General features: G+C 43.5%; 1 protein-coding gene across 1 annotated transcript in view; it reads left to right on the forward strand.

The window, feature by feature from the left end:
• Positions 1-13,820: 13,820 nt before the first annotated feature.
• Positions 13,821-24,450, forward strand: part of LOC140898530 (sodium/glucose cotransporter 1-like) — a 69,302-nt gene continuing 58,672 nt past the window's right edge. Inside the window, exon 1 of the mRNA XM_073312433.1 lies at positions 13,821-13,903. Within this exon, the coding sequence (XP_073168534.1) occupies positions 13,874-13,903 (30 nt within the window). The 5' untranslated portion in view covers positions 13,821-13,873. The remainder of the gene's footprint in view (positions 13,904-24,450) is intronic.

The raw sequence follows: 24,450 nt of genomic DNA on the forward strand, positions 1-24,450 counted from the left end.
AACATCGGGGGGGGGGGGGAGGAAAAAACAAGAGGAAACAGGCTACCTTGCATAATGACTTAGCCACTCCAAGTCTCTATTTAAGCCTAAATTAATAGTATCCAATTTGCAAATGAATTCCAATTCAGCAGTTTCTCGCTGGAGTCTGGATTTGAAGTTTTTTTGTTTTAAGATAGCGACCTTCATGTCTGTGATTGCGTGACCAGAGAGATTGAAGTGTTCTCCGACTGGTTTATGAATGTTATAATTCTTGACATCTGATTTGTGTCCATTTATTCTTTTACGTAGAGATTCAGCATTCAAACCTGTCATAAATGCTACTATGTTTTTGTAACCAGGTTGTGACCCTCAGTAGAGAATTGAAATCCTACAGAACATGCACACAGAGCAGGAGGAGTGAACTCTAGAATGTTGCTCAGAGAACTAGGGAAAAGGACTGGCTAACCTGGGTACTCAAACCTAGTAAGGGAGTCCCACCTACATAATAAAATAACATTGTTTTGGTTACAGGAAGAAAATAATTTGCCAGCCTAGGCCACTAACAAGGACATGATTAGCTGACATGGGTAGTAAAGAACCATCTATTTCACTAACAAGTCATAAAAGTTATTGTGCCTGGGCAATAAGAAAGGGGGAAAAAACATAAGTAGCACTTACCAGGTGTAAGAGAAAAGCTACAGCTACCAGCTGCAAAATGGCTACAATAGTACTGCAGCTGTTTGGCTCTGCCAAATTTAAAAGATCAGCCACAGAAAGGAATGCTGGGGGAAAAAATCCTGTAAGAGAGCAATCCTGAGGAGTGGAGATTTAGTGTAAAACTAGGAAGTCACTAATGGGATGGGGACTGCTTTGATCTAATGCAATAGTGACAGCTACAACACTAATGAATTACAAGCCTTATTCTTCAGATGGTGTCTGCCATTTTATCTTCACCTACTCTTAACCACTAACTTCCATTAAAGTTTTACCATTTACAAACCAAAGGCTGTCTCGGTCAAGGTCCCTGCAATCCTAAACTGGTCGTGTAGATTTTTTTTTTTTTTTTACCAAAATTATACAGAAATATTTTTACTACCCAAATTATACAGCTTCTGCCTCTGAGGTAACTCTCCCCATGAAGAGACTCAGGGAACAGGTGCAGACAATATAAAAAACAATTCAAAAAATCCTATCCTCATTTCTTATTTTATAAAACCCAACTGAAAGTTAAAACAAGCAGGAACTCCTGGTCTAGCAACAAGAAGTATTTATGCTTTAGCTAGAAATCTAGAAGTTATTGCTTTAGCTAGACAGCTAAGAGACTAATTTAGTCCTAAACTAGTTTGGGAGCTTTCCCAGTTGAAACCTGTAAACTGAGAGCTCCTTTTAACAAGGACCAGGAATATTGTTGCCAAGTACCCAGAGGCCAGTTTTCAAGGGTGACCTTCCTTGCAGGCATGGGACACCCAAGCTCACCAAAAAGCATATCCTTTCAGTGGCAGGTTCTTCCTCTTTCTTCCCAACACAGCTATTCCCTCCTTAACTGGGGGTGGTGGATAATGGCCTATTCAAGCATCTTCCTCATTGGTTATGCTAGCTCCATTTTTCTGGGCTTAACCAGTTAATAATCCTCAATGTAATCCTTCTCTCTCTCTCTCTGCTGCCTCCTTTGAGAAGGTGTGCTGGTGGCCATCCAGTCACACGCAGCAATAACTCCCTGAGACGGCAGAGGCCTCTACCTCTCAAACTAGAGGGAGAGAGGGGAGACAAGGCTGAGCCGGGCCTTGGCTGTCAACTTCCTGGGAGCAGCATTTCTCTCCCCGGCACTCCCCACCCGAGCTACTGGCATGGAGACACGGCGGATTATAGATTTGCCAACCTTCTATTTCAAATATAAGGGACTGTTTTCTTAGCACCCCCGCTCCACCCCTCCTCCTATTATCATCATGATTAGTATTCATAATAATACTAAGCATACTTGCCTACATTCGCCAGGGGTATTTCTGGCTGCATTTTGCAGCACTCGGCAACTTCCAATCTTGTTGTACAGAGATGAAAAACATAAGGGACGTCCCTTGGAATAAGGGACCGTTGGCAACCCTATCACAGAAGCCAGGGCAAATGCCCTGAGATTACATTAATCTTCGTTTTAATTTTTTTTGAAGGTTGCGATGTCAAGCCCTGGAATTAATGCCAGAATTAAGATTGCCCATGAAAGGCCGCTATAGTTACACCTTCGGTGCTGCAGGAACGTGTGTGTCTCTGCAGCAGCTTTCAACAGATTATCCCCAACGTTGGCAATGCTCATGATTTTATCGTGACTCTAGCGATTTTGGGTGTTTTTTTTTTTTAAATCTGTCTGAGGAAAACACGATGACGAAAGGCGCCAACTCATGGATTTTCCCTCATTCAAAATGGCCACCATCTTCTCTTACTGTCAATGGGGCTGAAGCCAGCAAGATGGTGGCCATTTCCCAACTGTCTAGCTGCATATGGAAGAGAGGCTGCCCTCAGTAATGGGTGCCACCTCCCACTGTTTTCAAGGAGGCTGAAGCCATGCCCACAGGAAAAATGGCTGCCACTCCATCATTCGGGGGCTAGACAGGAGAAGGGGGCTGTGAGAAGCAGCTGGGATACTGTGAAAGATAGCTGGGGAGAGTGAGGGGAACAGGAGGCAGATTTAGTTGTTGCAGAGGAATGGGGGGCTGGAAGCACTGGGGGCTGGAGGAAGGATGAGGGGGGAAACAGAGGACTGTGATGGGCATGAGAGATATGGAAGGGATGGACTGGTGGCTCCCCCGATCCTGGGAGCAGTGGTGGGTAAATGGCATCCCTTTGAGCAGCCGGGGAAGGCAATGTTGCAGTGAGGCCAACTCTCATAACTGATTACGAGCCACAGGATTTTGGAGCCCGCAGGAGGAGCTGTGGCAATGTTGCCAGAAGCTCCTCTGATTCTGTGATTTTTCAGGGCTGGGCAGAGCTGTGTGCAAGGGGCTCGGGACACAGACCTGTCCTGTGTTCTTGTGCAGCCCTATAGCAGAGAGAGGGCCTTGGGGCAGTTGCAGGGGCAGAGTCCAGAAGTGCTGGGACCCTGGTGCTGGGACCCTGACTGGGGAGGGGGAAGAATTGGGAAGTGGCACTCTTGGATCCCAAGTACAAAAGTCCTGTGGCAGCAGGAGGCAGAGAAGTGTCGCTGCTCGGTCAAGACAGTAATAGGAAGTGGATGGCAGTTCCCCTGTCTAGGGATGAGGAAAGGGTAAGTGAAATGTCCATCTGGGCAGCCAGGAAGAGGCCTGTGTTTTTGTGTGTGTTAAAGGTTGACTTTTCAACCTGAAAATCTGTCTTTCACAGTGGCAGAAGAATAGAGGGGAGGCCAAAAGACAAACTGAAAACATATTTGATTTTTTAAAACCAATTTATTTGGGCCAATCTTGTGATTTTTGATCTTTTGAGGTTGGCAATACTTTATCCATTTGTTTCTCTATATCTCATAAGAGCATCCCAGATGAATGTCCAGCACCAGTAAAAAGCGACCAGTTGGTTCCCTCAACAAAATTGGCTCAATTTTGGGGAACATTAAGAGTGACAGCACAATCTTATTAGTGTTTTAAAACTGCCCATTTTGTAAGTCTGAATGTAATCTCTTTGATATGGGTAGGTTCAAAAGGCTCATCACTCTAGACCAAAGCCTCTCTTAGCATTGTCTTTTTTTATTTCCCACCATTAAAAATATCCTCCCACATGCAATAATTTGTATCTTTCCAACCTTAATCTCATTTTGTGTGTAGCCCCCTGAACAAGCAGGGATGCCCCAAGAGAAGAGACCCACCTGTTGGTACTAGGGGGTCCACTCCAGAGTCCTGCACTGCTGTTTTCTCCAGAGCAGCAGGGCAGGTGAGGGGGATATGGCTCCCCTCAGTCACCCTTGTGACCCTCCTCCCTCAACCAATGGGAGGAAGGAAGACAGCAGACCCCAGAAGCTTAGAGGGCAGAAGAAAGCCAGAAAGACTGCAAGCAGCGTCTGGCTCCGTGCAGTGCCCCAGATGCCTGGGAAAGCAGGAGGAAGGCTATCAATAGCTATGCTTTTCCTCCACCAGGCAGAGACCAACTGGGGAGCAGACAGGAAAGAAGGTCTCCTACCAGCACAGCACATCCAGGACCAGCAACTGGCCTGTCTGTAACCTCAGCCTACAGAAAAGCCCGAGGAGGGGACAATCCGCTCCTCCTTCCACCAGCCTCTCTCTCCTACCACTGACTGCAGCCTGCTTCCCCCGTAGCAGCCCACCCCAGATCTGGGATTTTAGATCAAGAGACGTGACCTGCTTGCAGCTGAACTTTGTTCCAAATTTTAAAGACTGTCAGCACAGCTCCAGAAGGGACTGGGGGATTAGTCCCTCTCCAACAATCCCCAGGGAGGACCTGCTTGCTTACATCAGTCCTCTGACTGCTCACGCAAAATAGGAGCCTGAGTGAGTACCTGGTTTCAGAGTAACAGCCGTGTTAGTCTGTATTCGCAAAAAGAAAAGGAGTACTTGTGGCACCTTAGAGACTAACCAATTTATTAGAGCATAAGCTTTCGTGAGCTACAGCTCACTTCCTCAGATGCATATCGTGGAAACTGCAGCCCACTGCTGCACGATATGCATCTGAGGAAGTGAGCTGTAGCTCACGAAAGCTTATGCTCTAATAAATTGGTTAGTCTCTAAGGTGCCACAAGTACTCCTTTTCTTTTTGAGTGAGTACCCTGTATTATAGTGAGGTAGTTAGGGTTTAATCTTGCACCATTAAAGTACATTGCATCTGCAAATTCCCAGTATAATCAAGTATGTTTCTAACAGGATCTCCTTGCAGGCCCGCAGTGTGTCTCCATGTGCACCACCTGGGTATGTGGGGGAAATAGACGGAATTGAGAGGGGATAGGCTTTTGTTTAGGAAAGTTGGGGGAGTATGTGGTCACATGACCTAGTGTGCTTGCTGGCATAGCCTTTAGTAATTAAAATGCATTAATATATCTAATCATTTTAGTCATTTAATATTTATACTAATCCTGTATTTCTTTTTAATCAAATCCTTCTGTAAAGTTTATAGTTATTGTTTTTAATTTGTTTGCTTGTGTGAGTGTGAGTTCTAGGGTGGTACCACTGCCTTAGTGAGAGTAAACCCCTTGTCTCACTGGAAGCACTGCCAAGTAGCTTTATTCTTTAGCAGACCAGCAGAAGGAGTCTGGCATCTATCAGCAGCCTTGCAAACGAGCCCAGGCGACAAAAATGGTGGAATTGTCCAGAGACTGTGAGGTATCCCTCTCCTGTTTGCACATCATACATGTACTAAGCCAGCACTAAAAGGGCAGTAACATGATACTATGGGCAGTAACTAGGAACAATCTGTAAACACCAGTGAGATCAGAGAAACAATACAAAAGGATAACAATGAATTAAAACTTAATATAGATCAGAGTCTGTGACAGCGTTCCTATCCAACCCGCTATTAAGTAATTTTGAGAGTAGAGTTTCATGAGACACGAGCAATACTTTAGTAAAATTCAAATATGTTGCATTGGCTGTTAGACCCATTTTTTAAACTCAGTTCTCTGACTCCTGTCACTAATTCTAGCACCTGTTTGGTATGAATGTTGTCCTGTCCTCCCAGTATTAGTAAAGCTATTGACTGAACCTGGTCACTTAAAATATAGCATCCAGTCACTTGCCATTGTTGGTATGCTTTAACTTCAGCACTTATCAACTGATCAGATATTAATTGATTTTATTCTTACAGGAACTACCCCCAAAGCTTTGATTTTGAGCTTGTATTTAAATAGTTATGCAATCTGCCTGCGGGTAGTAAAAACAAATTTGGAAGTGGTTAATAGCAATTTGATCAATTTTCTAGAAAAGCAACATGTCATACTCTTCCCTTCTGATCTGTGAACATTTTCCCCTCCCATGTTCTGTAGATACTCAGGAGAAAGTATGTGATTAGATTGACTTTGTTGTGTGACATGATGATACGTCAATACAGATGGTTTGATACCATCACTGTACTTCAGGGAATCTTGGTCCAGAATATTATGCTAATGCCCCCTTCAGTTTAACACTTGGGCTTTGTCTTCCTATACTGTTACCACAGCAATATGTCTGGTAATGGGGATAGGGTTGCCACTTGTCCTGGCTTTCTCAGGATTGTCCCTTATTTGAAGTAGCAGTCCTGGGAAATCTGGAAGGGTGTCAGTCCACTCCTTTTTTGAAGTAACTCTCCCTTGGCACCAAGCAAGATTGGGGCCGCACTGTACAAATACAGAGTAGTAGACGTCCATGCCCTGAAGAGTTGACAATCTAACTGGACAGACGCAGGGTGGGAGACGAGGTATAACACATAAGCAGAGTGAACAATAGCATGGCAGCAAATGTCCTGTTAGTTCCACAATTTTTTTGGGGGGGAGACTACCTAGGAGGGGAATAAGCTAAACGGAAAGAAAAAGGAAGGGGAAGGAGGTGAGAGGGAGTAGAGGAGGCAAGTTCGGGGGAAGAGACTGGGAGGGAAAGTGTTGGAGCAAGCAGCCAATCTGTACAGGGCAGAGAAATTGCAGTCAAACCTGTAGAATGTTTTCTGAATGTCCTGAGGTACCTGCTTTGGCTGCATCTGCCCCTACTAGTTGGAGTCTCTGGCTGGTTGCTCTCAGCCTCTCCCCCCCCACCCCTTCCAAGGCCACATCCTGGGGGGAAGGGAGGCATCACTTGGCTTCTAGTGAGTGTGTGTGATACCTGCATAAAGTTCGAGGTCCTGAGGGATGCTGTGGGGAGAGGTGGTTCCAGTTGGGTCCCATTTTACCCCTTTCTTCCATACAGCTGTCCCTGCTTTGGCTGCTTCTGCTGGTATGAATTACAGGGTCTCTGGCTGATTGTCCACTATATAATAATATGTCCAGGATTGAGAAGGAACAGACAGTGAATCCAATAAATTGCTATTAGCACTGTTGATAAATAATCCAAGGTAATATTGGGTCAGTAAATCTTTTTTCCTGGTTCTTTAAAATGGTTCTATGCATTTGAGTTCAATGGGAGAGGGGGAGCAACCAAGCTTAATAAAAATCAGCATTACAACAAAAATATCCCCCCAAACTCCTCCTCATTAAATGAAGTTTAACACCCTCAGGAATGCAATCTCCAGTAGCTCCCTCTGCCCTCCAGAGATTACAGGCTTTCCCAGAGTACTCCTCTTCACAAATCCCAACTCACAGTTCTCTCCTCTGACATCCCTTTTAAAAAGGATTTTGTGTCTGTCGTCTATGCTTTATTTCCACGATCTCTCATTGCTGGCAGAGGCTCCCTCCTTCTCTCTAAGGTTGATTTCCCAAATCCAGCAAAATTAAGTCTCCCCCTCTCTATTATCCTTGTGCTGTAGTTTTCTAATATTCTGGGCTGCTATTAATGTGCAAATCAGATAACTTCGTAATCTCAGAGCTACTTCCTCTCTGCTCCCATCTGGGATATCTCCTATTGATGCTGTAGTCCTGTTCACGATAGGTTCCTCATTTTCCATAAACTGAGTCCCTATTATCCCCAGTTACCACTAACAAATTCCAGCTGGCTGGGGCCCTTCTTTCCTCCCAGCCAATCAAATTATACTCCCAGGGCTTGATTTTCAAGGAGTCCAATATGATAATTAACAGGTTAATCTATTGAAAGATGGTTTAGGTTATTGTCATTGCTTGGTCTGTTCTACTCAGGTGTGCCTTGAGTTCTTACACCAATAAAACAAATAGGTCTGGCTCTCTTATTGTGCACTTTCATAGCACAATAGCAACAAGCCATCTTGATTGCATGCATCAGGCCTCTGTTATGTTTTGATTGAAATAAGCAAGCAGTGAGAAAGATTAAATAGGATTCTTTATTTAAACAAATTCACCAATTGTAACAGCTCTACTTTCTTGCTTTCTTCCCCGTCCTCCTTTTCCTCACCTAAACTCCCACCAGTGTTTCCAGTACACATTACATTTATTCATGCCTATTGTAGTCAATTAACCTTGAATTTGAGAGGTCCCCATGATAATAGGTCTGTTGTATCTATTAATAATTCTGTCCCCTTTCTTCCACCTGTCTTTCAGATCTTGTTTCCATTCCTTTACATTACACTGTGTTTCTCCTGTTCATATGCAACAGTTAAATACCATTTTTTCCATGACTAACGTTTCTGATTGTTTCAGGTAAACAAACTGAGCAGACAAGCTTAGACTACAGAATGACAATGGACAAAGGAGAGCTTCCCTCCCTGGAGAATAAATTAATGAAGAAAGAAAGAGAGTTGAAGAACACAGAGGAGAAGAAAGGATCCACATGGAGCTATTTGAAGAAAAAGAAAGGATAATCAGGTAGATGTGTGCAGTATAACATGGACAAGCCCAGTACAATTTTACAGTTCTGTAGCACTAGAAGCAATTCCTGATCCAGGTGAGTTACAGTCCCAAAGTCCAGACCATTTTTTTTAACTTCTTAACTCTTTCAAGGCTTTTGTAAGTGGCTCTCTCCAGAACTGCCTTCTTGTTTGTTTCATTTCCCTGTTCTTTTGATCTTGGAACTGCTGTCAGTTTACAGTGATGAATATCTAGACTTTTGCTTACAGGGAGGCTCTGAGGAATCATCTGTTGACAGAGTTTGAAGCTGAGAGATTAAGGATTGCTGTCAGCAGAATTAAACTAAATAAGGGCAGAAGTCACTTTGAACATGAACTTGATTCTCGTGTACATGTGGTCCTGGACTCTCTAACCAAATGGCATTCCCACAGCAGATGTACTGAAGAGGTGCAGATGCTTGACATCGTTAGTAGGCAATGGTGTCTTTGCTTCCTACTTCATGTGTTTTGGCTGGGGCACTGACAAAATAAATGTTGTTACATTAGCCTAACCTGGGAGGTCAGAAATGGAGTGTCTGGTATTCAGCCTCAGCCCAGTGGCCAACAGGGATGTTAGATTTGAGATCCTATTCCCTGTATTGTCCTCAGTGGGGGTAAGAGTGTCTCTAGAAGACAGTGTAGATCTTAAAGTTTAAAGGTCTTAAAGACAGAGGTCTTTTAAAGGATCTATATTTTGCCAAATGACTACCATGAGAACTGATTATCAAATCTAGCCCAGTTACATCAACTATAACATTGATTATATACAAACATAAGAATGCCCATATTGGATGGGATCAATGGTCCATCTAGCCAGTGCCAGATGTTTCAGAGAAGAGGGCAATTTTGAGTGATCCATCCCATGTCATTCATTCCCAGCATCTAGCAGTCAAAGGTTTAGGGACACCCAGAGCATGGGGTTGCATCCCTGACCATCTTGGCTAATAACCATATATCCTCCATGAATTTATCTAATTCTTGTTTGAACCCAGTTATACTTTGGCCTTCACAGCATCCCCTGGCAATAAATTCCACAGGTTGACTGTGTGTATTGTGTGAAGAAGTACTTCCTTGTGTTTGTTTTAAACCTGCTGCCTGTTAATTTCATTGGGTGACCCCTGGTTCTTGTTATGTGAAGGAGTAAGTAAAACTTCCGTATTCACTTTCTCCACACCATTCATGATTTTATAGACCGCTAACATATCCCTTCCTTAGTCATCTCTTTTCCAGGCTGAACAGTCTAAGTCTTTTTAATCTCGCCTCAGAGGGAAGCTGTTCCATACCCCTAATCATTTTTGTTGCCCTTCTCTGTACTTTTTCCAAATCTAATATATCTTTTTTGAGATGGGGTTACCAGAACTGCACGCAGTATTCAAGGTATGGACGTACCCATGCATTTATGTAGTGGCATTATGTTCCATTATCTATCCCTTTCCAAATGGTTCCTAGCATTCTGTCAACTTTTATGAGTACTGCTGCGCACCGAGCAGATGATTTCAGAGAATTACCTATGATGACTCCAAGGTCGTTTTCTTGAGTGGTAATGGCTAATGTAGACCCCATCATTTTGTATGTATAGTTGGGACAGTGTTTTCTAGTGTGCATTACTTTGCATTTATCAACACTGAATTTCATCTGCCATTTTGTTGTCCAGTCCCCCAGTTTTGTGAGATCCCTTTATAACCCTTCGCAATCAGCTTTGGACTTAACTACCGTAAGTAATTTTGTATCATCTGCGAACTTTGCCACCTCACTGTTTACCTCCTTTTCCAGTTCATTTATGAATATGTTGAACAGCACTGGTCCTGATACAGATCCTTGGGGCACCCTGCTATTGACCTCTTTCCAATGTGAAAACTTACTGTTTGTTCCTACTCTTTGTTTACTGTATTTTAACCAGTGACTGATGCATGAGAGGACCTTCCCTCTTATGCCATGACCCCTTGCTTTGCTTAAAAGCCTTTGATAAGGGACCTTGTCAAAGGTTTTCTGATAGTTCAAGTACAATATATCCACTGGATCACCCTTTTCCACATGTTTATTGACCCCCCCCAAAGAATTCTAATAAATTGGTGGGCATGATTTCTCTTTAAAAAAGCCTTATTGACTCTTTCCCAGCATATGTTCATCTATGTGTCTGATAATTCTGGTTTGTTTTTTTTTCATTAGTTTCAACCAATTTCTCTGGTATTTAAGTTAGGCTTATCGGTGAGTAATTGCCAGGATCTGGATCTTTCTGTAAAAATTGGTGTTCCATTAGCTATCCACCAGTCATCTGGTACAGAAGCTGATTTAAGAAAGAGGTTGCATACCACAGTTAATAGATCTGTTATTTCATATTTGAGTTCCTTCAGAACTCTTGGGTGAATACCATCTGGTCCTGGTTGTGACGGGTTGGATCACAGAAACCCCCTTGGGGCTGCCAACTGATGTGCCAAAACTACTTCTGCCCCTGCTTTCTCTGCCAGCTTGGGACTCCAGCACCCTGTCTTGCTGAGCCAGACATGCCAGTCTGCTCCAACACAGACCCAGGGTCTGAACCACGTGTCCCAAAGCTGCAGACTTAACTGAAAGCAGCTTAAGAAATGTTCCTGTCTTTAACACTCAGATACCCAACTCCTAATGGGGTCCAAACCCCAAATAAATCTGTTTTACCCTGTATACAGGGTAAACTCATAAATTGTTTCCCCTCTATAACACTGATAGAGAGATATGCACAGCTGTTTGCTCCCCCAGGTATTAATACATACTCTGGGTTAATTAATAAGTAAAAAGTGATTTTATTAAATACAGAAAGTAGGATTTAAGTGGTTCCAAGTAGTAACAGACAGAACAAAGTCAATTACCAAGCAAAATAAAATAGAACACACAAATCTATGTCTAAGAAAACTGAATACAGATAAAAACCTCACCCTTCGAGGAATTCCAGTAAGCTTCCTTTTACAGACTAGTCTCCTTCTAGTCTGGGTCCAGCAATCACTCATCCCCCCTGTAGTTACTGTCCTTTGTTCCAGTTTCTTTCAGGTAACCTTGGGAGTGGAGAGGCTATCTCTTTAGCCAGCTGAAGACAAAATGGAGGGGGTCTCCCAGGGTTTAAATAGACTTTCTCTTGTGGGTGGATACCCCTTCCTCCCCCTGTGTAGAAGTTCAGCTATAAGATGGAGTTTTGGAGTCACATGGTCAAGTCACATGTCCCTGCATGACTCAGAACTTACAGGTAGTGGCCATGGTTTAGAAACTTCTTTGAACATCCTCAAGTAGACTTATGTGGATTGACGCATTCCAAGATCCATTGTTCGTTAAGTGCTTCTTGATCGGGCACTTAATTTGCACATTCCTTTCTCAAGAAGCTGACCAAATGCTTCATAAAGGTTACTTAAAAATCAAGCTAGTACACAGCCAATATTCATAACTTCGAATACAAAAATGATACATGCATACAAATAGGATTAATAGATTCAGTAGATCATAACCTTTACAGAGATGTGTTACATGGCATATATAGCATAAAACATATTCTAGTTATGTCATATATACATTCATAAGCATATTTCCATAAAGCCTTATGGGGGGCACCGTCGCACTGGTGACTTATTACTATTTAATTTATCAATTTGTTCCAAAACCTCTATTGATGCCTCAATCTGAGACTGTTCCTCAGCTCTGTCACCTTAAAAGAATGACTGTTTGGCAGGCTTCCTGCTTCTGATTAACAAAAAATTGCTGTTAGTTTTTGTGTCTTTTGCTAGGGTGCTCTTCAAATTCTTTTTTGGCTTGCCTAATTATAGTTTTACATTTGACTTGCCAGAGTTTATACTCCTTTCTATTTTCCTCACTAGTATTTGACTGTTAGTGTTTAAAGGATGTCCTTTTGTTTCTAACTGCCTTGTCTTACTCTGTTTAGCCATGGTGGCCTTTTTTTGTTCCTCTTAGTTTTTTTTTTTTAAATTCAGGGTGTATATATAGCGTGAGCCTCTATTATGGTGTTCTTAAAAAATTTCCATGCAGCTTGCAGGAATTTCACTCTTGTGACTGTTCCTTTTCATTTCCATTTAACTAGCCTCCTCATTTTGTGCCGTTCCCCTTTTTGAAGTTCAATGGTACTGTAGTGGATTTCTTCGGTATTTTCCTCCCTACAATAATGTTAAATTTATTACATTATGGTCTCTATTACTGAGCGGTTCAACTATATTCACCTCTTGGACCAGATCCTGTGCTTCACTTAGGACTAAATCAAGAATTGCCTCTCCCTTTATGGGTTCCAGGACTAGCTGCCCCAAAAAGCAGTAATTAATGGTGTCTAGAACTTTTATCTCTGCTTCCTGTCCTGAGGTGACATTTCCCAGTCAATATGGAGATAGTTGAAAACTCTCATCATTATTGGTTGTTTTTTTGTTTTTGTAGTCTCTAATCTCCCTGAGCATTTCACAATCACTGTCACCATTCTGATCAGGTGATCAATAGTATATTCCTGCTGCTATGCTCTTATTGTTTAAGCATGGAATTTCTATCAATAAAGATTCTATAGTACTGTTTGATTCATTTAAGATTTTTCCTGTATTTGACTCTATGCTTTCTTTCACATATAGTGCCACTCTCCTATCAGAATGACCTACTTTGTCATTCCGATATATTTTGTACCCTGGAATTACAATGTCCCATTGATTGATTGTCATCATTCCACCAAGTTCCTGCAGTGCTTATTATATCAATATCCTTGTTTAATACCAGGCACTCAAGTTCCTCCGAGTATTTAGACTTTTTGCAGTTGTATACAAGCACTTATAAAATTAGTCAATATTTAGTTGTCTGCCTTCATGTGATGTAATTGAATGGGACTCTTTTTCATTTGACTGTCCCTGCATGACTCAGAACTTACAGGTAGCGGCCATGGTTTACATACTTCCTTGAACATCCTCAGGTAGACTTATGTGGATAAAGTACAGGTAAGAACTGAAGAGAAATAGAGTATCCTCTTTAATAAATCCTTTGCTAAGGGACGTGTCTATCTGAATGGTGTGATCCTCTGGACCTGTTGGCTTTCCCTCAGCCCTTAGTTTACAAGCACCTCTACAACCTTTTTAATTTTACATGCCGGCAATCTGGTTCCGTTTTGATATAGGTGGAACCCATCCTTAGGTGGAGCCTATATGTTATACCGCCGTTAAAACTGGAGTGGCTGAAAATAAGTTGTATGGAGTTGTGTAAACAAGATATGGGTAGTATTGTACCCATCTGAGAGAGCCCACATAATGCTTTTGCCATATGAACCATTCACATCTTTGGTTTCCCTCCTCTCAGAAAGACAGGCTGCACACACTATTGTAGCAGGGTGTTTTGCCTCTTAAGGGCTGGAAGGCTTGGGGCTAGTCAAGCCTGATTACTAAAGAGGCACATCTGGGTTGGATTAGCCGCTTCATTGCAGCTTTCTGCTGCTCTGAGAAGGGGGGAAGCTCAAGAAACTACACAGAGGAAGAAAGGCTCATGCAGGAAAGACCCTGACACCATGGAAGGCAGAAGGCTGAGCTGCAGCCAGGTAAAAATGTGGGCTGGGCCCAGTTTAAAACTGGTTTGTGTTGGGCTACCAGGGGAGAGACTCCATTGAGTTCTGTTCATGGCAGACTTGTTGCTAGCCTGAGAGGAGCTGGTGAAGGGTGAATTAAAAGGACACAGTAGAAGATCAGTCCAAGATCTAGAAGGAGGGCTGTGGGGCTTTCTTAATCAAGAGGGAAGTATTGAAGGCCATACCTTATTTTAGAATTAAGGAGCTTAACAACCTTCCCACTCCCAAATGCAGATGCATCCTCTTTTGGCAGGAGGTATTTTTAAAAGTACTGTTTAGAGCAGTGGTTTTCAACCTGTTGTCCACGGAACCTTGGGGTCCACAGACTATGTCTAAGATTTCCAAAGTGGTCTACACCTCCATTTGAAAATTTTTAGGGGTCCTCAAATGAAAAAAGTCTGAAAACCACTGACGATATATTAGTTCTGAGATATATGCGGGGAGTGAGGTGGGGCTAAAGGGAGAAGATATAACCTGGGTTTGTGTTCAGCATATGTATTTATTTATACAGAAAATGTATTCATTTATACAGCATCAGTGGGAGTCAGCAAGAGCCTGCCATCTCCACAAGTCTTGAATAATCAAGCCTAATCAAGAGCCCATAGTGAATTAACTCAGGGGAGCTTGTCTTCACTAGAAAATCAGGTCGTCTTAGAACATGAACTTGAGTAGTTGTTTTAATTGCTGTGATGTAGAACATAACTTTGCAGTCAGTGTAGATGGGGACAAGTCATATGTAGCTTTGTCAGCTAGTCAAAGGTAACTGGTTTCAGTAAGGTTTTATCCACAGCCTGCTGACGTGAACTGAAACCCAACGGCCCTTGTCTACGCTGACTGTTAAGTCATATTTAACTTCAGGTATGTTAATAAGTCCTCAAGTGTGACTTAATTTTCTAGTGAAAACCAAGCCCAGGAAGCAGAAACTAAGCTTTATTTCCAATGAGCTCCTGTTCCCTGATTAGAAGTGCTGCAGGTTAGCTCCTCAAAGCTCCCACTGAGCACAGAATTGGGGCACAACTCCCAGCAGCTTCAGTTAACTTTGGGTACTGTGTAAAATACTGCCTGTAATTGCTATTCAGGTTTCTACAGGGCATGTGTCAGCACTCTTACCTTGTTATATCATATGACACCATTTGAACTACAGTATGAGAGTGTAAATGATCTAATTATCTGGCACCTTGCATGAAAGACTCTGTGTTCCAACACTTCTTGTCCTTTTTGTATGCTGTGGTATGGAGGTTAGAGTCCACTAAACTATCTCTTCAGCATTTATCTGCCCTTAATTCGATTACTTATTCCCAAGGACATGACAAAACTCCATGGCTTTTTCAGTCTTACCTCCTCACCTCCAGCCCCATTTAGTACAAGCTTATTTGCTGCTTTCTCCATCTTGGTAGGTGTAAGTTTAGTCCTTTTTTGCAGTATTGTCTGGTATATTTCTTTCAAAGTGTCCATATAGTTCCAATATCTTCTGGCCAGAATGCTGAGATGCTGATGGGTTCATGTTGATGGATTAGCCATTTGATTTTTCTTGAAATGAACAAAAAAGTAGGGAGGCTCCCTCTTCCCTATTATTCTATTGAAGTGTTGTAGTGGTCTTATGACAGGGCAGGATGATGCATTGGAATCTACATGAAACAAAAGATTCTCTGGAATATATTAGAGAAACAGGGAACTGGGTGACCCAAAAGTACAGGATACAGAATCTTCTTCCTTTTAACTTTATATGGTCAAATCCAGTCTATGTTGGTAGTGACTTGACGTCATTGCCATCTGATGGATGATTAATCGATTATAAACTATAGGTGAGATAATTGGGTGATCTCAGTTCAAAGTTCTGATAGACAGGTGTAGGTGTCTATAGCCCTAAAACAACCACCAGTCTTCATCTATCATTATTAAACCACCATCATGCCAGTTGGTACCCTCATTAACAGTCTCACCAGAGCTGCTATGGAACGTAAGGAGGTGGAAACTAAACTCCCCTCTTGCCATTAAGGTTGGTCCCCTCCAAGGAAGGGTTGAGGCAAATTCATGAAGCAGACTGGGAACAGAGGTCTGTTGGTGCTTCCAATACTTTAGTGGGATAGAGGACTTTACTCTTCAGAATTGTCAGTTCAGCTCCTTTCATCAGCATTAATTTCAGAAACGTACAAAAAGCAATACTTTTAATAATTTATACAATGTTAATGCTCCACAGTGTATATCTATATTTTTAGGAATGTGTATGTTAAAAATGAATACAGGTGCAGACTTAAAATAATGTTAAAAGCAAGTTCCAAAGCTTACCAGTGGCTGGAGTTCTCTGACTGTTGCTCTGCAGATTCATGATCCAGTGTCTCCTGTCAGTTTTCAGAACCTATACCTTTGTTATTAAACGGAAATATGAGGCACCGAAGACGGGCACTGAGGCACTGCAGGTGATGGTGCCATGGCTTATGATCACTAGCCTGATATGGCACCAGTTACATACATGCAGTTTTGTCTTTGACTTAAATGAAACCAGGCCCTATGACCTCTTCAGAATTTAAAGAAACATCTTCTGGTTCAAGGAAGGCCCCAGCAAGTTCTCTAGCAACAAGGAGTTCTTAGGAGGGAAGTGAAGCAAGGTTATCAGGCTTGATTTTTCTATATAGATCAGGGTCAGCTAAAGTCTGGTCTGTGGGTCAAATATGACTCATGAGATTTTCATTTAGTGTGTTGTGCCCTATGGCAAAACCCCAAAGCCAGATGGCTGCCTGGCACAAGGGCTGAGACCTGGCCTCTCTCTGCCTGTGGTACTGAAGATATAGAAATGGGTATAATTTCTTTTTCTCAGTTAGACTGATACTTTATATATCACCCTATTACATGATAAACAACACTTAGTGTCAGGTTTCAGAGTAACAGCCGTATTAGTCTGTATTCGCAAAAAGAAAAGGGTACTTGTGGCACCTTAGAGACTAACCAATTTATTTGAGCATCAGCTTTCATGAGCTACAGCTCACTTCATCGGATGCATACTGTGGAAAGTATAGAAGATCTTTTTATATCTCATTTTTATATCTCATTTTTATAAATGAGATAAGCTATTACCAGCAGGAGAGGGGGGTGGGGAAAAGAAAACCTTTTGTAGTGGTAAACACCCATTTTTTCATGGTTTGTATGTATAAGAACATCTTCTGTATTTTCCACAATATGCATCCGATGAAGTGAGCTGTAGCTCACGAAAGCTTATGCTCAAATAAATTGGTTAGTCTCTAAGGTGCCACAAGTAACACTTAGTGTGAAACAACATCTGTTTTCTTTTTTCTGTTCTGAATGTGTAAGGAAATTTGTGGTGTAGCTGAAAGAAACATTTGGACAGTAGGGTAAGTTTGCTAACATCTATTTCCAGACCCTGCTTATAAGGTTTTCATTTAATATAGCAAAGGTTCCTCCCTATTCATTATTCCCAATTCTCAGTCTCTCAAATGTGATCCTTACTTCTAATCCAAAAGAACGAAAAGAAGATTACTTCCCTTTTATGGAGTTCCTATCTGGGTCTTTCTGTTCCTTCCTTCCTTCCTTCAGTTTTCTGTTCCTTTCTTCCTGTTCTTGTTTTCAGTTTCAATCCATCCATCAGTCTCTTCTAAAAAGTCCTACTGCCAAGCTAATAAAACTTGTGGCTTGATCATTTCATGCATGGTCTATTTGTGGACTCTTCTACCTCTCTAGTGATAAGTTGGTTTTGGGCCATTCTGCCAGAGATGTGTCTTGCTCAGGGATCTCCCCTTGTGTTGAGGATATTCCTTGGGGGCTGTTTCTGGGGCCTTTATGCTGCCGGAGCAATTAAATAATGTGAGTTAAGGGTGACTACTACCTGTGCTAACTCCCACTCATCTAATAATATTTCCTCTGGTTTTCTCCCTCAATCCCCCATGAGGCTTGTCGTAGCTTAAAGCTTTCCCATAGGTTTCAAAACTCTGCACATCAAGGAGATGGCAGTGTTTATTTAGATTTCCATCATTTAATTTTCCAAACGGACGAAGCACAAACAAGTAGTCAACTGAAATGCCCCAGGAATCCCATACAGCAAATAATCAAACCGATGTCAGACTTGTATCTTAGCAAGTTATGTTCTTTTCCCTCTTCCTCTGAAATTTTTTTCATCAAATGAATCTGTCAGTTTAATAAATAATAATATAGTTGCTATTGCTTATGGCTTCAGAGCATTCCAAGCCTCCACAGTAGCTTAAGCTGTCCATTGGTTAAGAATGATTGTTTATTTCAAACAAAATCCACTCGTAGATTGGGTTTTCATTGTTATAACCTGAACAAGCAGAGAATCATTTGTGTTGAAGGGATTGCCAGAAAGTCATCTGCTGGAGTCTGTCCCCTGCAATGTATCAGTGGAGACTTATTTCAGAGTAGCAGCCGTGTTAGTCTGTATTCGCAAAAAGAAAAGGAGTACTTGTGGCACCTTAGAGACTAACCAATTTATTTGAGCATAAGCTTTCGTGAGCTACAGCTCACTTCATTGGATGCATACTATGGAAACTGCAGAAGACATTATATACACAGAGACCATGAAACAATACCTCCTCCCACCCCACTCTCCTGCTGGTAATAGCTTATCTAAAGTGATCACTCTCCTTACAATGTGCATGATAATCAAGTTGGGCCATTTCCAGCACAAATCCAGGTTTTCTCACCCCCCCCCAACACACACAAACTCACTCTCCTGCCTCAAATCCCTAATAAACATAGTTGTGAGTGATGTGGTGGTGATTCTGCATCCACTCTTAGTATTTGTTCCATTATTTACTTCTTTTTGTAGCTGTGACAGAAGGGGCAAATTCCCATTTATTGTTATAATACTGCATCAGGAAACATATATCTTAGGTGGGGAAGGGAGCGCATGGAAAGTATTATCAGCCACCGCAGATACACCTAGTTCAGTGTCCCATTGCGTTAATTGTTGAGTGTTCTGAAATGTGACGTACTGGTAACAGTCGACACCCATGCTCTTGTAAGTACAAGAAGGGTGGTCATGTCAGTGCTGTGGACATAACCCTCAGGTTGAGAATCTATGGTCTGGTTCATTTTTAGGCTCTATCAGTGACCTGCTGTGTGACCTTAGGCAAGTCACTTTACTGCTCTGTGCCTGTTTCTTCTCTCACCCTTCATATTTCTTGCCTATTTAGACTGTAAGCTTGTTGGGGCAGGGACTGTCTCATACTGTGTTTGCACGGCACCTAGCACAATGATGCTTCAATCTCAGAAGGGGCTGCTAGGGGCCCTGGACCCACCCTCACCTCTATTTGGGAGGTTTAACACTTCCTGGGGATACCCAGGGTTGTGATGTACCTCACTACCACGTGCCCTTAGCATGAGGAAGCCTTGTCTGTGCTCTCTGTGGGTCAGCTCCCTGACTCCACTGGCTATTGACAACACAAGCACTCCCCTCCAGGCCTCCACAGGCCCTACTCCCTCTTTACAGGATCATGATAAGCACAGTCTTACCCCGAGTCCTCTGAGCATCCCTCCACAACATCTAGCCCTTGATCACTCACAGAATTACCAGACGCACTGGGGACAGTACACCACCGCTTACCAGTTAAATGTAGAACACAGCTCGGTTGTAGAACACAGCACTTAGATTTGTTTACAGAGAAAGCCAAGTATAAGCTTATTTAACAAAATAGCCATTCAAACGCTAGCAAGCATAAATATTGGAAACAAAGGGTTACATGTAAAATGAAATCATATTACACATATTAGAGTCTAAACTAACAAGACATTCTCCTGTCTCATAAATAAGGCCCTACCAAATTCACGGTCCATTTTGGTCAATTTCATGGTCATAGGATTTTTAAATTAGTAAATTTCATGATTTCAGCTATTTAAATCTGAAATTTCACAGTGTTGTAATTGTAGGGGTCCTAATCCAAAAAGGAGTCATGGGGTCGCAAGTTTATTGTAGTGGGGATTGCGATACTGCTACCCAGGGCTGGCCCACAACATTTTGGCACCTGAGGCAGGGAGCTCAGATGACGCATGAAACGTTCTTCAACTGACTGTATTCCACAATCTAGCACCTGGTTAAAGAATTCAACTTTGAATTGTCGTTTGGGGCCTCTTATGGGATTATCCCGTGCCTTGTAATCAAAATGTCTTCTTCGGTGACTCTTGTATTCTTGAATGGGTGGGAAAATAGCTTCAATGTGAAGTTCCTCTGCCAACTTCTGTGCACTCTTCCGAATGTTTTGAAATCCCTCATCTGACCGGTAAGACTGTAGGTATGACTTTGGTTTGTCCAGTTGTTCCATTACTCCAGATATATCAAGGTCAACACATTGGAGTCTCTTGCTTACAACATTTATTGCAAACAATATGTCATGCCACAACACTAAGCCACACAGAAATTTGAAGTTATATATGTTTCTGGTGATTCCATTTCCCTCTGCCACTGTTCTCCCACAAACAGTTCCTGTCATAACATTATCCTCCATAATGGCAACTATGGCATCATCTATCTTCCCAATTTGGTGTTTGACAGGCTTTATCGCCTCCACTCGACTTTCCCATCGTGAGGCATTTGGTGGTTTCAGTGTCAGAGAGGATGTTCCCAGATGTTGCTTCAAAATTTGCCATCAATGAGTTGATGCAGAGAAAAATGCATCGATGCTTTGAATTACATTAAAAAATTCAGCAGCCTCACTAGAAGCTGATGCTGCATCACTGACCACCAAGTTCAGTGAATGAGAACTGCACGGGACAAAAAAACCTTGAGGGTTTAACTCTCTGATCTGTGTCTGCACTCCTCTATTCTTTCCTCTCATGTTGGCACCATTATCGTAGCCCTGAGCTCTCATGTCAGCTATCGCAATTCCCGTATCTTCCAGCTTTTTAAGAAGCACATTTGTCATACCAGTTCCTGTAGTATCATCAATGTCAATAAATTCTAGAAAATGCTCTCTGACAGTCACCGCTGCAGGGACATTTTCACTAGGTTCTGTTGTTACAAAACGCACCATTAAAGTAATTTGTTCCATATGGCTGATGTCAGGTGTGCAGTCCAGAAAAACGGAGTAATATCTTGCTGACTTCAGATCTGCCACAATCTTCTGTTTGACTTTTGTTGCCAGTAACTGTCTGATCTCATTTTGAATTGTTTTTCCAAGGTAGTGGTGTGTGTACATTTCTTGGATGGTGACCCTTCTTAGATGCTCCTGGAGTACAGCATCAAACTCAGCCATCAGCTCCACAATTTTAAGGAAGTTTCCATTGTTTGGCACCTACAGCTGATCTGAAGTGCCACGCAGTGCTCAGTTTTTGGGTAGCAAGCATTCTCACCATGGCAATGAGCCTTTTCAGAACATTTTGCCAGTAAAGAGACCATGATGCAATCTTCTCTTGATGCTGATCATCTATGGTGGCCTTTAACCTTAGTCTCATCTCAAGTTCTTTCCGCCTATGGCATGCTGTCTGGTGATTTGCTGCCTTCTCATGGCATGCCAGATTTCTAGACAGATTTTTCCAGTCCTTTGTACCTGTGGAACCCAATGTGGGTGGAACATTAGACTGGAAGAGTTTGCAACAAAAACAGTATGCAGCGTTCTGGGGTTTTGAGTACATAAGCCATGGGCTCTCCACTTTGTCACCATTGGGGATTTCACGCCAGTAATGTGTTGGATGGAAACTTCTATTTTCGTTGTCTTTGGGGAACATGAAGTTTTTCACTTGCTGTGGCCCATGCAGTACAAGGAAGTCCCTCAGGCTACTGCTCAAGTGAGTCCACAGTCCTGGATCATCTAGACTGAAGGAATTAAACTCAGCAGCAGCTGTTTCGTGCGCCTCTACCACACTCTTCTCTGATCTACACTTTTCTTCAGGAATGTGCTTGGTTACATCCATTTGAGATGGAGATATGGATGCTGCAGCAGCTGCCAGGTCACCTGCACTCTGACTAATTGTAAGATCGGGCATCTCCTCACCACTCACATCCTCACTGGGGCCGGAAGGCTCACCGTGAACGTTTTTGTCTATGTATCTCAGGAGAGCTCCTTCCTGCTTCCTTTGTTTTTTTTCTTCTTCTGAATGCTGCCCCAGAGGGGCATTTTCTTCTTTCGCTCACGACTGTTGTTCTGTGCCAGCTATAGTGGCTCTCACCACTCAGTTGAAGGGGACAAATAAGCAGGCTGGTAGCAGGGCCTGAGGGAGGGGAGCTATCAGCGTCTTAAGGGACTAACTGGCTCCTACTACTTCAGTTGACTGCCTGTTCTCCTCAAGTGGGTTCAGGGAAGCAGCAGGAAACAGGAAGCTCCCTGAGAAGTTGGTTTTAGAGAGGTACATAAGAGGCTCCTTCTCCTCTCTCTCCCTTCAGCTCCTGCTGCTTTCCGTTATTCCCTCTCAACTTTTCGCCTGCCTGCCTGTTATGTCTCTTGTGCCTTCCTTCCTCCAGCACAGCACTCCACCATCTCTGTGCATCTAGAGCAGAGAGAATCCACATGCACCAGCAGCAGACACAATTTTCTACACTCTGGGTCCTAGTGGCGCCCCACCCCACAGTCCGGCACCTGAGGCGGCCTCCTCAGTTCGCCTCATGGTAAGGCCAGCCCTGCTGCCCTTACTGCTGCAGGTGTTGGCGCTGCCTTCAGAGGTGGGCGGTTGGAGAGCAGCGGCTGCTGGCCAGGATCCCAGCACTTAAGGCAGAGCCGCCGCCAGCAGCAGCGCAGAAATAAGGATGGCCTGGTACTGTATTGCCACACTTCTGTGCTGCTGCTTGCAGAGCTGGGCGCCCAGCCAACAGCCACCACTCTCTGGCTGCCCAGCTCTGAAGGCAGCACAGAAGTAAGGATGGCAATACCACAATCCCCCCTAAAATAATCTTGCAACCCCCCTGCAATTCCCTTTTGCATCAGGACCCCCAGTTTGAGAAACTCTGGTCTCCCCTGTGAAATCGGTATAGTAGAGGAGAAAGCGCACAAAAGACAAGATTTCACAGGGAGAATCCAGATTTCACAGTCAATGATGCGTTTTTCATGGCTGTGAATTTGGTAGGGCCCTACTCATAAAGGTTGTCTCATCCAAAAGTCTCTCTTTCAGCATTTAACAACCAGGTTGGCTGTGCTCCATCCCTCCCCTTCAGAAGACAAGCATGCTGGCAGCTTGTCTCTGAGATGGAGGATGCAGAATTTCTCTGTCTCTACAGTTATAGGTGAAAAATCCATTATCTTTAATTGTAAACAGAGGCACAGGGCAGAGGGTGGCTTTTTGTACCCTCTTCCCTACCTGTGCAAGGCTCGAGTTAATCTAACCCTGAGTGTGTCATCTCCATGATGGATTAGCATCCACCAAACTGAATCCAGAGAGAAGCAGTCAGCATAGGTTGGACTCAGGACTCTCACCCAGTTCTGCGTTATGCTATATACAGTCTATAGCAGGGGTGGGCAAACTTTTTGTCCCGAGGGCCACATCTGGGTATGGAAATTGTATGGCAGGCCATGAAGCTCATGAAATTGGGGGTTGGGGTGCAGGAGGGCATGAGGGTTCCGGCTGGGGGTGCAGGCTCTGGGGTGGGGATGAGGAGTTGGGGGTGCAGGAGGATGCTCCAGGCTGGGACCGAGGGGTTTGGAGGGTAGGATCAAGGCTGGGGCACGGGAGGGGGGCAGGCTCCGGGCAGCGCTTACCTCAAGCAGCTCCCCAAAACAGCGGCATGTCCCTCCTCTGGCTCCTATGCAGAGACGTGGCCAGGCGGTTCTGCGTGCTGCCCTGTGTGCAGGTGCTGCCCCTGCAGCTCCCATTGGCTGCAGTTCCCAGCCAGTGGGAGCTGCGGGGGCTGCGCTTGGGGTGGGGGCAGCGTGTGGAGCCCCCTGGCTGCCCCTATGTGTAGGAGCTGGATTGGGGACATGCTACTGCTTCCAGGAGCCATGTGAAGCAGGGAAAGCCCCAGACCCTGCTTCCCGGCAGGAGCTTGAGGGCCGGATTAAAACATCTGGAGGGCTGAATGTGGGCCCCCGGGCTGTAGTTTGCCCATCTCTGGTCTATAGAGAATGCTCCCACTCCCATTAATATACATGGAAAGTCTCTGACTTAAAGGGAATTGAAATGGACCCATAAGAAGGAATGTAGGATTTTCCATAGTGAATCAGATTACTGGTCACTCAAGTCTGGTGTCCTGCTTCCAGTAGTGCCCAGTTTTGGAGCTGGTATTTCAGGAAGATGAAAATGTCCAGTAATGGACCTAGCTAATTGTGAATGTCCTGCCGAGGAATGTGGGGTGGAAGTCTATTTCCTGCCCCCTGCTGAGAAGCTCCCACTTTTGCAGCAGGAACTTTATTTGCTCCTATCTTTGCATGAATAAATACAAATGTTGTTGTTGGCCAGGTTTTTTTTTAAGATCAGCTAGAGTACCTGCGTGTCAGTGAATTCCACAGGCTGACTTTGTGCTGTGTGTGTGTGTGTGTGTGTGTGTGTGAGAGAGAGAGAGGCTGTGTGCAGTGCTGAGTACAACGCCTCTGTAGGATTCCATATGAACTGCAGGCTCTGGAGGATAT

The sequence above is a fragment of the Lepidochelys kempii genome, chromosome 15 (genome assembly GCF_965140265.1).
Source record: "Lepidochelys kempii isolate rLepKem1 chromosome 15, rLepKem1.hap2, whole genome shotgun sequence".
NCBI lineage: Eukaryota > Metazoa > Chordata > Testudines > Cheloniidae > Lepidochelys > Lepidochelys kempii.